The sequence below is a fragment of the Schistocerca piceifrons genome, chromosome 3 (assembly GCF_021461385.2).
Source record: "Schistocerca piceifrons isolate TAMUIC-IGC-003096 chromosome 3, iqSchPice1.1, whole genome shotgun sequence".
NCBI lineage: Eukaryota > Metazoa > Arthropoda > Insecta > Orthoptera > Acrididae > Schistocerca > Schistocerca piceifrons.
In genome coordinates this window covers 190,462,114-190,476,105 of record NC_060140.1, presented here as the reverse complement: position 1 = coordinate 190,476,105, position 13,992 = coordinate 190,462,114, and the positions used below count along the sequence as shown (strand labels likewise).

General features: G+C 45.5%; 2 protein-coding genes across 6 annotated transcripts in view; one reads left to right on the top strand and one right to left on the bottom strand.

The window, feature by feature from the left end:
* The window catches only part of LOC124788507 (GTP-binding protein Rhes), a 677,045-nt gene extending 671,688 nt beyond the window's left edge, over positions 1–5,357 (bottom strand). Inside the window, exon 1 of the mRNA XM_047255776.1 lies at positions 5,314–5,357. Within this exon, the coding sequence (XP_047111732.1) occupies positions 5,314–5,357 (44 nt within the window). The remainder of the gene's footprint in view (positions 1–5,313) is intronic.
* Positions 1–13,992, top strand: part of LOC124788013 (calcium uptake protein 3, mitochondrial-like) — a 580,087-nt gene that overhangs the window by 487,499 nt on the left and 78,596 nt on the right. The window lies entirely within an intron of this gene.

Below are 13,992 nucleotides of genomic sequence, written 5' to 3'. Positions count from 1 at the left end.
GTACTCTGACGCTTCCTCTATGCAAGGAATCCTGTGAGAACATTTGTTCTACTTTGTAACGGAAGAAAAGAGACGCCGAAGTTGTGAGTCGGACGAGAAACAATTCTTGTCCAGAGCTACGATCTCTCTGCAGCCAACTAGGCAAGCCTAATAACTCAGCACTCCCGCCATTTTGCACTGTTCGACACCGTTGTGGATTGTCTGGATGCAGACGTTAGTCATGATACTTCAAAGAGAAAAAAGGATGTAAAGAACGTTCAGTATCAACCTGAAATTGTAAAAGACCACGAATTAAAGGTTTAGAGTACAAAAATTTCGGTAGAAAGTCTGTTCTAGAGAACAACGTAGGTGGAAACTTCAAATGAGTAATATTCAGATAATGAAGCGTATGTATTATTAAAAGGGTAAGCTAATGTTTAATCAAAAGTATTTATCGTATTCCTTCAACTCAAAAGGAACATTGATAAACAGTGCTATTACAATAGAAAACATAACGTTTTAGTAGAAAATTGAATACGGGTTGCATCAGTGTGATTTTTGAGCTTGCATCTTCTGTAAAAGTTTGATAATCCTGTAGATAATATTATTATTCAAAGCTACACGGATATTATCACTTAATTTTAGTGGAGTACTGGTCTTGTTTTTAATTACCAGCAAAACAGAAATTTTTTGTCACCGGGAGACGTGGCGCAGTGGTTAGCACACTGGACTCGCATTCGGGAGGACGTCGGTTCAGACCCGCGTCCGGCCATCCTGATTTATGTTTTCCGTGATTTCCCTAAATCGCTTCAGGCAAACGGCGGGAAGGCTCCTTTCAAAGGGCACGGCCGACTTCCTTCCCTAACCGGACAGAACCTATCACCTCACTGTTTGGTCCCCTACACAAATCAACAAACGAACCACCCAAAATGCTTGTTCGATTAAATAAGTTTTGGAGAGAAGCGTAAGATGGCGCAAGGTGATTTCTGGAATTTTAGTGTATTGAATTTGCTTTTTTTTTTTTTTTTTTTTTTTTTACACCAAGACTGCTCAAGAGAACCAGATTCAAATGCTTCCTTAAAGTTTCTATCATTTTGGAATTCAGTGAGCTCGTCCTTCATTTCATCTGCAACTTCTCCTGCGTTAGTGGTAAAAGTGCAGCGAATAAATTTTTGGTCAACTTTAGCTTCTGTTTTGTTGTATTCTGGGAAGTAATGATTGAATTCAGCATTTGCAGATGACCCTTGATGTTTCCTTTTGTTTGCCCTAAACATGTGACACGTGTTATCTTCGACTGCTTTTCATGTCGCGGCCACAGAATAATTATTTTCGTCAGTTTTACCTGTCCGTAATGGGAGTTCGCAAATAACGTGACGAAGTTTGCTTTCGAAGACAAATATACACTGGTGTCCAATACTAAAGCAATAAACCGTTATTTTCCCGTCCTGTGTCTAATTCACGATGTAATCATACAAACTGTCAATGAGATGTCCGTACGATCGTGTTCTGCGCGGAAGATGGTACTCCAGTCAACTGACAACCATGCCAACCGTGATGTCAGGGCACCTATGAAACGAGGTATGTTTGCTGGGTAGCCCAACATCCACAATCGCTGTGCACACAGTCACAGACTGTGCAGTATGGCACGGAGGAGATGCCTACCAGACGCTCTGCGGTAGAGGGCCAGAGAAAGAAAGGAAACATGACAGTCGCAGACTGATGTGGCCCGATGGCTTAGCGTGAATCGATCTGTTGTTTTTGGCATGTGGCGACAGTGCATAGAGACCGAAACTGTATCCCGAAGACCAGGGCAGGCTCGACCAAGAGCGCCTTCAGAAAAGAGGACCGTTATTTGGCTGTACGGGCACAATAGTACCACCTTAGTACCGCACGGCAACTGGCATCTGAGCTCGCAGCATCAACTGGACGTGTTGTATCGAGGCAAACGGTGAGCACAAGGATTAGGTAGAGTGGCCTTTATTGTCGGAGACCTGCTGTATGCCTACCCCTGACTCGTCTTCGCAGAAGGGAACTTCTAGCCAGGGGTCATCAACATGCCGCCTGGACGGTCGAACAGTGGGATAATGTCGTTTTCACACATGAGACTCGATTTAGTCTGGAGAGTGATTCTCCACGGATTCGCATCTGGAGGGAACGTGGAACACGATTTTGAGGTCCGAACATTGTGGGAAGAGACGGATATCAAGGACGATCCCTAACGGTGTGGGCAGGGATTATGTTTACCATTCTTCATGAAATTGTACAGATGAATCGGCAAGGTTTAACTGCTGTCAGGTATCGTGACGAGATCTTGGGACCCCATTTGCGGCTGTTGCGAGGTGCTGTGGGCCCAGACTTCGTATTGATGGACGATGATGCTCGAACTCATCGAGCACGGGTGGTTGATGTTTTTTTGGAAATGGAGGATATTGCATGTATGTCGTGGCTTGCTCGCTGTCCCGATTTGAATCCCATAGAGCATGTCTGGGAAGCACTAGGGAGACGTCTTGCATCACGTCATCATCCACCAACCAGTCTTAAGGACTGCGAGCATCTGTGCAGGGAGAATGATCGTTTTTGCTTCAGGTCATCCACATGAGTGCTAAAAGGAACTCGTTAAACTTCGTTTACACGATAAATCAGTCGAATCTAAAAGCCGTAAATTCAACTACATACCTAGGTATTACAATTACGAACAACTTAAATTGGAAGGAACACATAGAAAATGTTGTGGGGAAGGCAAACTAAAGACTGCGTTTTATTGGCAGGACACTTAGAAAATGTAATAGACCTACTAAGGAGACTGCCTACTCTACGGTTGTCCGTCCTTTTTTAGAATATTGCTGCGCGGTGTGGGATCCTTACCAGATAGGACTGACGGAGTACATCGAGAAAGTTCAAAGAAAGGCAGCACGTTTTGTGCTATCGCGAAATATGGGAGAGGGTGTCACAGAAATGATACAAGATTTGGCATGGACGTCATTAAAAGAAAGGCGTTTTTCGCTGCGACGTAATCTTCTCACGAAATTTCAATCACCAACTTTCTCCTCCGAAAGCTAAAATATTTTGTTGACACGGACATACATAGGGAGGAACGATCACCAAGATAAAATAATGGAAATCAGAGCTCGTACGGAAAGATATAGGTGTTCATTCTTTCCGCGCACTGTACAAGATTGGAATAAGAGAGAATTGTGAAGGTGGTTCGATGAACCCTCTGCTAGGCACTTAAATGTGATTTGGAGAGTATCCATGTAGCTGTAGATGTAGAATATGAGGCTGATAACATCATTCACAGCATGCCTTGTCGCTGTCAGGCCTGTATTTCTGCCAGTGGTGGTCACACCACGTACTGAGCACATTAACCAACTGTCGGAATGTGTGTGCAAATTCGTTGAGATGGAAAAAAATAGAGAACATTTTTGTCTACCGTTATGCAGGTTGCTGTTGTTTACGTTATGTATCCTTTGCGTTGTTTCTAATGTACTATCGCCTCTTTATACTGTTTTGTGGCGAAATAAGCGCTACCTTGCAAAGTTTCCGTTTATTGCTTTAAAGTTTGGACACCAGCGTATTTGAAAAGCCTACTAAATGTCTATTTCCTGCCGGTCGCAGTAACCGAGCGGTTCTAGGCGCTTCAGTCTGGAACAGCGCGACTGCTACGGTCGCAGGTTCGAATCGTGCCTCGGGCATGGACGTGTGTGATGTCCTTAGGTTAGTTAGGTTTAAGTAATTCTAAGTTCTAGGGGACTGATGACCTCAGATGTCAAGTCCCATAGTGCTCAGAGCCATTGAACCATTTTTTTGTCTATTTCCTGAACCTTGCAATTGCAAGTTTAATTCATTCAGGTGTGCGCAAATATCCACAAGAGGAGCCAAATACATCTGAGATGTGAGATCAGAAAACTGCTTTAATTTTTTCTCGCCTAGAAACAACTCAACATCTAGTCTGAAGTTTTAAATCTGTTGGCGACGGTATTTTAGCTGCAGCAGACCGCTGGTTGGGAACCTGTGTTCTAGACAGTATTTATCGAAAGTGTAGAGGTAGCTGTGTTTCCCGAGACATCAGCGTACTGGCTGAGCGCATGGGAGACGGTATCTGAGAACAGACCACGGTGTGTCTGTCGCCCAACAAGTAATTCGTTGTGCAGTGTGTGCTCCCAGTTCCCAGGAAGGATGCGGAGCGTGACAATTAGCATTTCCAGAGAAACTCTCTCGGTGTGTGACGGCGCGGATGCGGGAATCAGTCCTCCAAAAGCCTCCGGACGAGCGCAGGCGACGGGCAAAGCGCGGCTTAAGCTGCGAACCGTGAAGTGGAAAGTTGCGGCCCGCCGCTATCGGAGAAGCCCCCACCCACCCCAGTCAGCGAGCAGCTGCGGCCTTTCCCCAGGGTGACGAATAGCGAGCCACCGCCCCGCCCCCTCACCGGCAGCTTTGTTCACCACCGCAAAGCGACACTCCTATTCCAGGCCGGGGCGGAATTCTCAACCCACCCATACACATGGCGCTGACTTCACTGAATTTTGTTTCTCTTGTGTTGGTAATTGTTGCGCAATAGCGTCACTGAAGTGTTATAATATGCTGCCTTTAGTACAAAATCATCAATATGTACACTCAGAAATTTGGAATATTGTAGCTTATGCACTATCTCCATTTCGCGTGCTACATTAACCGTGACTCTCAGTTATATTTGTTGTACGGAACTGAATATACTGCTTTTTCTCTTAGCTAACGGAGACCTCTTTTAATAGTGCTTTAAAGTATTGCTAGCAGTTTTTTTTACGCTTGCCCTAAGACTATTCTTTGTAACATCTGTCATCTGAAAAAAGAAACACCACTTCTATTTTACGTTTATGCTAACATTTTCATTCACATATGTGAGGACTAGAACACTGAACGCTATAGGACCTCATCCATGATTTTTTTGCCAGTCACTAAAATTTTTCTCCCTCTGCTAATGGTTGAATTATTTAGCTCTACGTTTTTCATTTATTTTGTCATGTGTGATCAAATCCTGATGGATTCCACTGCCATTAAGTCAATAAAAAGTAATATTTCGTAATGAAATATCTGGATCCAGATGGCTTTAGGTGGCTTCCCACGGCTGTTTCGCTGGATTCGTGACCGAAATTGAATCATCGATTTAGAAAGTGGAGAAACGAACATTCAGAAGGAAGAAAGAGCTATTCACAAATGGACTGATTATATAAAATCCTCTACCTAGGTGGCGTGAGGAAGTGCAGCAAGCCACATAAAATTGAGCTATGACGACAAATGACCTGTCAGGTACATAGCGTGCAGTGAAAGTGGGTCTTCCCTACCTACCTAACTTACAGTTGCTCCAACCTCATCCCCTTTCCATTTGCTCTCAGCCCCATCCTTCTCACACTTCCCATAAATCCCTACCCACCTCTCACTTTCATTAATCTTATCGTCTTCGCTCTCTTCTTTACTTATGTGGGCACTTAAAGTACCTTTTCGTATTAACGCTGAGGTTGGTTTGCAGCACCACGTCATTCCACTCTTCTCTGTGCGTTCTCTTTCATTTTCGCATATGTGGCATAACAAGTGTCTCTTCAAATGTGCAGCTTGTGTGTCGTTCCTAGCCGTCTTTGGCGAGTCCTTCTTTCAGTATCTATTGTTACTGTTAAGAGGAAATGTTGTTCCTCTAGAGAAATCTGCATTCCTGTATTCCTCTAGATTTTCCTTCATTAGCGACTCAATTTTTCAATCTCTTCTTAACCCTTGGGGTCCCAACAAAATTTTTCAAAAAATTGGCTTTTATCATCGTATTAAGCAACGAATACAAGAACAAATGCGCATAAATTAAGCAATGAATAGTTGTAAGGTTCGCTTGGGAACCACTGGGAGATACAGTTTCCAACCAAGCACCATTTCAAAAGAGATATATTTGAAATCAATTTCGCATTTTTCCTGGACACAATCCCACATTTCGAAGCTTCCATGAACTCTTAATGCCTAAAGCCGGCCGTTGTGGCCGATCGGTTCTAGGCGCTTCGGTCTGGAACCGCGCGACCGCTACGGTCGCTGGTTCGAATCCTGCCTCGGGCATGGATGTGTGTGATGTCCTTAGGTTAGTTAGGTTTAAGTAGTTCTAAGTTCTAGGGGACTGATGACCTCAGATGTTAAGTCCCATAGTGCTCAGAGCCATTTTTGAACCTTATTCCATAGCCTTCAGTGTCCTGAACATCTGAATGGCTAAAGGCGCACAGTCACCGTTCTTGTAAACGGGTTTTACCAATAGCGTGCGATCCTTCATGGGGACAGTGTTAGTGACCATCTCGGACGCAAACTGAAGAATAGCCGGGTGCCGCACGTCTGTTGGTGTGCATATTGTAACGCTTAGTGTGCATATTGTAACGCTTACAGCACCATCTATTGGTCAAATTTTCTTTAGTTTTGTTTGTTACCCCTGCGTCAATACATGCTGGTAAAATTTGACGTTATTCTGAGCAGTGGTTCCATTTCTACGGCGTTTCGAAACTCGAACTTTAATTACGGCCGCCCTGTATGTAATCCACAAAGGGAAACAGTGCAACCGTGTGACGAATTCCCAGTACTAAATCAAATGTTTCTCATGCTGAAAATTTTCTACCAAACTGCAACCCAACTGACAGCCTCCTTGTAAGCAAGACAGGGGTAATGGCATTCATTCGAATTAAGTTAGGCAATGTTGAGGAAATTAGGCTAGGAAATGAGACTAAAATCAATCGATGTTTCTTTTTCCCATTTAGCCCGCAAAATAACTGACAACGGCTAAAGTAGAAAGGCAATAAAATACGGACTGCGAATAGCATTAGAAGCAATTCTGAAAAAGACAAATTTGTTAATGATGAATGTAAATTTGAATTTTAGGGTTTTTTTTTCCAGAGGTATTCATCTGTACTGTAGCCCAGTACGGAAGTGAAGACTACAAACACTTCAGACAAAAAGAGAATAGTAGCTTTTGAACTACAGTGCAACAGAAGAATGCTGAATATTAAAAGGGCGGATGGGATAATGAATGAGGTACAGACTCGAATGGGGGAAAAAACGAAAATTATGGCTCAGCGTGATTAAAAGCGCTGGTGACGCTTCAGCTGTCAAAGGGTATTAAGATTCACAGCAGTGTCGTGACGTCCCTTCTCAATATTAATTACTTTACGAGTTGTGACATAATAACGAAAAAGTTTGCAGCGGCCTAGGAAAATATTTGCTTTATTATAATTTCAGTCTTGGATAACAATGTTTATTTGTAATCACGTTGTTAATTTCGGTCGGTAATGACCACCTTCAGAGCTGAGTAAAAACGTGTCACATTACGCACATCACGCCGTTACATGTGACGGTGTAGTCAAAATTGTTAACCGTTTCGGCCAAGTCAAATTTTATTTGTTTGACGAAGCAAAAATCACGTGCAATGGCATGATATGTGTAATGCAACACTTTTTTACTCAGGTCTCAAGATACCAACGTAATGTTGGAACTACATAACCACATTAATTCTTTCGTAACAATAAGACAGTCGCATTATCCTTACAAACGAAATTCACAGAATTTGTAGTTGATGTTTTCTCCAATGAATTTACATGGGGAAAAATTTTGCCTTTATTGATATGATTCAAATGGCTCTGACCATTATGGGTTCAGATGGCTCTGAGCACTATGGGACTCAACAGCTGAGGTCATAAGTCCCCTAGAACTTAGACCTACTTAAACCTAACTAACCTAAGGACATCACACACATCCATGCCCGAGGCAGGATTCGAACCTGCGACCATAGCAGTCGCGCGGTTCCGGGCTGAAGCGCCCAGAACCGTTCGGCCACCGTGGCCGGCTGACCATTATGGGACTTAAATTCTACGGTCATCAGTCGCCAAGAACTTAGAACTACTTAAACCTAACTGACCTAAGGACATCACACACATCCATGCCCGAGGCAGGATTCGAACCTGCGACCGTAGCGGTCGTGCGGCTCCAGACTGCAGCGCCTAGAATCGCTCGGCCACCGTCGGCCGGCGCCTTTATTGACATGAAAGACTGCGGACGCCCTTGTTGCACTCTGCACGCAGTTCAGTGTCTTGCTGCTTTTAAGAAGCTGAAATACTTGCCTCTGCAAGCTCATAATATTTTCCCCAGAAACTGCCGTATGTGGCCAACTTTCCCTCTGTCAAATGTAAGTCATAAAGCCAATATTCCAGTTTTCCCCCAGTAATGCTTCTTTCTCTTTTCTTTTCTCTCTGCGTTACGCCATATTCTTTTCTCTTACTTTCATAACTGCGTGTTGTTATGCTTACCTCTTCCTCCCTTCTCCGCCCCCTTCCTCTAATGCCCATTGCCGCTAGCACTCATAATTAGCCTCTTACAAGTTGGGTGTCTTAGAAAAACACTCAAAAAAAAAAAAGAAAAAAAAACGCAAAGCAGTTATGCCAATTGGTAACAAATTAATATTCATACACGTATCGACGGAAAATGCAAACTTGTTAGCTTCGGAGGCGGATAGATAAATACACTACTGGCCATTAAAATTGCTACACCACGAAGATGACGTGCTAAGGACGCGAAATTTAACCAACAGGAAGAAGACGTTGTAATATGCAAATGATTAGCTTTTCAGAGCATTCACACAAGTTTGGCGCCGGTGGCGACACCTACAACGTGCTGACATGAGGAAAGTTTCCAATCGATTTCTCATAAACAAACAACAGTTGACCGGCGTTGCCTGGTGAAACGTTGTTGTGATGCCTCGTGTAAGGAGCAGAAATGCGTACCATCACGTTTCCGACTTTGATAAAGGTCGGATTGTAGCCTATCCCGATTGCGGTTTATCGTATGGCGACATTGCTGCTCGCGTTGGTCGAGATCCAATGACTGTGAGGAGAATATGGAATTGGTGGGTTCAGGAGGGTAATACGGAACGCCGTGCTGGATCCCAACTGACAAGCATCTTATCCGCATGACTGTAATGGATCGTGCAGCCACGTCTCGATCCCTGAGTCAACAGATGGGGACGTTTGCAAGGCAACAACCATCTGCACGAATAGTTCGACGACGTTTGCAGCAACACGGACTATCAGCTCGGAGACCATGGCTGCGGTTACCCTTGACGCTGCATCACAGACCGGAGCGCCTGCGATGGTGTACTCAACGACGCATCTGGGTGCACGAATGGCAAAACGTCATTTTTTCGGATGAATCCAGGTTCTGTTTACAGCATCAGGATGGTCACATCCGTGTTTGACGACATAGCGGTGAACGCACATTGGAAGCGTGTATTCGTCATCGCCATACTGGCGTATCACCCAGCGTAATGGTATGGGGTGCCATTGGTTACACGTCTCGGTCAGCTCTTGTTCGCATTGACGGCACTTTGAACAATGGACTTTACATTTCAGATGTGTTACGACCCGTGGCTCTACCCTTCATACGATCCCTGCGAAACCTTACATTTCAGCAGGATAATGCACGACCGCGTGTTGCAAGTCCTGTACGGGCCTTTCTGGATACAGAAAATGTTCGACTGCTGCCCTGGCCAGTACAGTCGCCAGATTTCTCACCAATTGAAAACGTCTGGTCAATGGTGTCCAAGCAACTGGCTCGTCACAGTACGCCAGTCACTACTCGTGATGAACCGTGGTATCGTGTTGAAGCTGTGTACTTGTACACCCCATCCAAGCTCTGTTTGACTCAATGCCCAGGCGTATCAAGGCCGTTATTACGGCCAGAGGTGGTTGTTCTGGGTACTGATTTCTCAGGATCTATGCACTCAAATTGCGTGAAAATGTAATAACATGTCAGTTCTAGTATAATATGTTTGTCAAATGAATACCTGTTTATCATCTGCATTTCTTCTTGGTGTAGCAATTTTAATGGCCAGTAGTGTATGTAACGCTGCAGCACAATTTCACCGCGCAGCTGGCAAGGATGCTAAACAGGAGATATCTCGATACCAGGGCATAAAGCCTTTGTAAATTTCAGCTGGACGATAACTATGCCTCGCAGACAGGCACGTTAACAAGACTTGTAGTGGGGCTCAAGAAAGCCGGTTGAGTAATCGGCGAATCGCTGACATTTGAATAGAAACGATGCCACTATTAGACGATATTGGTAGGAATGGAACACAGCGCCAAGAAGGAACTGTCGAAGTGGAGAGACGACAGAACTTGCGGACCAGGACCGAGAAATCGTCAGAGTGGCACTTAGACCCCGGTTTCATCGTTGTCTTCGATCCGACATGCGACTGGTGCTTCAGTGACCACGAGGAGCACGAATTGGCTTCTCACAGAAAGGGAGTCGAGCTCACGGCGCCCGTTGGTCTCTTACACCAGCAAGCCAGTTTGCAGCGGTGTTAGACACATTTGGCAAGGAATATTATTGATCAGAGTAGAATTGTCTTAGTCATAAGTCCCGCTTCGAAATGAGCCCCGATGACCAGCGAAGACATGTCTGAATACGCCCCGGACTGCAGTGGGATAGCCGGCCGATGTGACCAAGCGGTTCTAGGCGCTTCAGGCTGGAACCGCGCGACCGCTACGATCGCAGGTTCGAATCCTGCCTCGGGCATGGATGTGTGTGCTGTCCTTAGGTTAGTTAGGTTTACGTAGTTCTAAGTTCTAGGAGACTGATGACCTCAGATGTTAAGTCCCACAGTGCTCAGAGCCATTTGAACCATTTTGCAGTGGGATAGCAGTTTGACTGTAGCCCGCCATAGAGCCCGGCAGCTATAATAATATATAATATATACTGGACGATCAAAAATTCAGTATAAATTTGAAATCTTAATAAACCACGGGATAATGTAGATAGAGGGGTAAAACTTGACACATACATGCTTGGAATGACATGGGGTTTATTAGAACAAAAAAAAACAAAGTTCACAAAATGTCTGACTGATGGCGCTGGACAGCAAAATGTCAGTAACTGCTACCGTGACGGGTGAGAGGTACGCCGATATGTTACAGAATCGCATCATCCCCAGCTTGTCTGATAAACACCTGCTGGAACGTACGATGTTTATGCAGGATGGCGCTCCGCCACATATTGCTAGACGCGTGAAAGATCTCTTGCGCGCGTATTTTGGTGATGATCGTGTGCTCAGCCGCCACTTTCGTCATGCTTGGCCTCCCAGGTCCCCAGACCTCAGTCCGTGCGATTATTGGCTTTGCGGTTACCTGAAGTCGCAAGTGTATCGTGATCGACCGACATCTCTAGGGATGCAGAAAGACTACACCGACGCCAATGTCTCACCATAACTCCGGACATGATTTACAGTGCTGTTCACAACATTATTCCTCGACTACAGCTATTGTTGAGGAATGATGGTGGACATATTGAGCATTTCCTGTAAAGAACATCATCTTTGCTTTGTCTTACTTTGTTATGCTAATTATTGCTATTCTGATCAGATGAAGCGCCATCTGTCGGACATTATTTGAACGTTTGTATTTTTTTGGTTCTAATGTACCCCATGTCATTCCAAGCATGCGTGTCAATTTGTACCTCCGAATCTACATTATTCCGTGACTTATTCACTTTTCAAATTTATACTGACTTTTTGATCACCTGGTATATTAAACACAAAGAGTGCGTGAGTAGATGTAGGAAAGGGCACAGTGGCCATAATCTTACCAAGTTAAACAAATCAATGAATGATGTAAATAAAAATGGTAAGTAAGTGCGATGATTGAATATGTAAGATCATTATACTGTTGTTTCACCAGAAAGGTTTCATTCTCTTCCTTCTCCAGTCATGATCTTTGTCAATAGGATCACTATCTCATCGTATCGTCAAGATATGAGATCATCGTCAGACACACACACACACACACACACACACACACACACACACACACACACACACACACACACACACACACACAACCTGTTGAAGCTCTGCAGCAAAAGTAAATATTTACGCTTAAGACACAACAGTGATAGTCTGCTAATCAAAAAAAATGGTTCAAATGGCTCTGAGCACTATGGGACTTAACATCTGTGGTCAGCAGTCCCCTAGAACTTAGAACTAATTAAACCTAACTAACCTAAGGACATCACACACATCCATGCCCGAGGCAGGATTCGAACCCGCGACCGTAGTAGTCGCGCGGTTCCGGACTGAGCGCCTGAACCGCTAGACCACCGCGGCCGGCGTCTGCTAATCAATTGTTGCTATTCCATATAATAAAGGACAGTTTTTTTACAAGATTTCGCAGTTCATCCGTCACTAAACTCTCCCCAGAATTGGCGCGATGGTGGTAAAGCACTTTTTCTGGAACAGCCTTCGTCAAAATAAGTTCTGTCATGTAAAGGTAAAGCAACAAGTCTGTGCATTCCAGATATCTAGACAATAACAGTTCAAATGGCTCTGAGCACTATAGGACTTAACATCTGAAGTCATCAGTCCCCTAGAACGTAGAACTACTTAAACCTAACCAACCTAAGGACAGCAGACACATCCATGCTCGAGGCAGGATTCGAACCTGCGACCGCAGCGGCAGCGCCCTTCCGGACTGAAGCGCCTAGAACCGCTCGGCCGCAACGGCCGGCTCTCCATTGACAGTCTAGCTTGTTAGCGCAAGTTCTTGTTGGTTTGTTTTCTGCAGCGGTGGCCGTCCTTGCCTCATCACAACTTTAGATTGCGAAACTCTTGCAGGCGTGCACTGCCTCCCTCATTAATGGTAAGGATAGCTGCGATCCATAAGTAGGCCAAGCAGCGTGGCACGTCGGATCAAATATGTGGCAGAGCGTTCCCTTTATTCGTACCCTTTCAGAAGCTGCTAACGTACAACTGTACACGATCGAGTCACATTACTGTAACCAGCGCCTATGTTGGACGTCAAGTTGCAGTAACCACTCACAGACAGCAGGTGGCAGTACTAGCAGCGGAGGGTATATAACGCGTGTCGGGGTCGCGCGAGAAACAGCCGCCACACTGTGGCATAACTCTGTACCTAACATTCATCAGGCCTGTGTTAGAGTACGCTGCTGTGGTGTGGGGCAACGCTGCCGACTCGTCCATCGCCAGGCTGCAGGCGGTCCAGAACAAGGCACTTATGTTAGCGCTTCACTTGCCACGTGACTTCAGCACCGGAGAACTCCAGAGTAGCAGGAGTCCCACTGCTCTAGCACCGATTCCGGCAGGCGGCCCATCGTTTTTACGTGGCCGCCCGGATGTCGGAGAACGAGCTTATTCGCAACTTGGGACACCAAGTGCACTGGCACCCGACCACACAGTGGCCAGACCTGTTGCTAGAGTGAAGGCACGCCGCAACACGAGCCAGATGCAGTAAAAAAAGAAAGGAAGATTCCGAAGAGAGGACTACTACAAACTCACCCAGGCAGAAGTAGGAAAGGCGTGATCCGCTCACCCTACAACACACCGGAGTACGAAGCTCCGTGCATTTGCGTAGCGTGGAGTAGCGCGAGAAACAGTGCATTCGTCGTCGTAATGCGGGATCGGAGGGATTTATCTGACGTCCGAAGGGGCATGATCGTTGGCTTTCGGGCCAAGAGTGGAAGCATTTCCGAAACAGCTAAGTTCGTAAACTGTCCGCGTGCCGCCATGGGCCGTGCATGGCAGAGCAGCGGTATCCAAAACCAGCGCAGAGGCAAATGTGGTTCACCATAGGCCCTAGATGACTAGGGTGAACGAGGGCTGCGGAGATGTGTACGAGCGAATAGACGTCCAGCACTCCAGCAAACTGACTGCCCAGACGAACCAACGGGCTACCAATAGTGTCTCCTCAGCAACAGTCTAGCGAACGCTGTTGCGTGTAATGGTTCAAATGGCTCTGAGCACTACGGGACTTAACTGCTGAGGTCATCAGTCCCCTAGAACTTAGATCTAGTTAAACCTAACTAACCTAAGGACATCACACACATAAATGCCCGAGGCAGGATTCGAACCTGCGACCGTAGCGGTCGCGCGGTTCCAGACTGTAGCGCCTACAACCGCTCGGCCACCCTGCGTGTAATCTTCAGCAGTAGGGCCATGGTTTGTACACCCGTACCGAC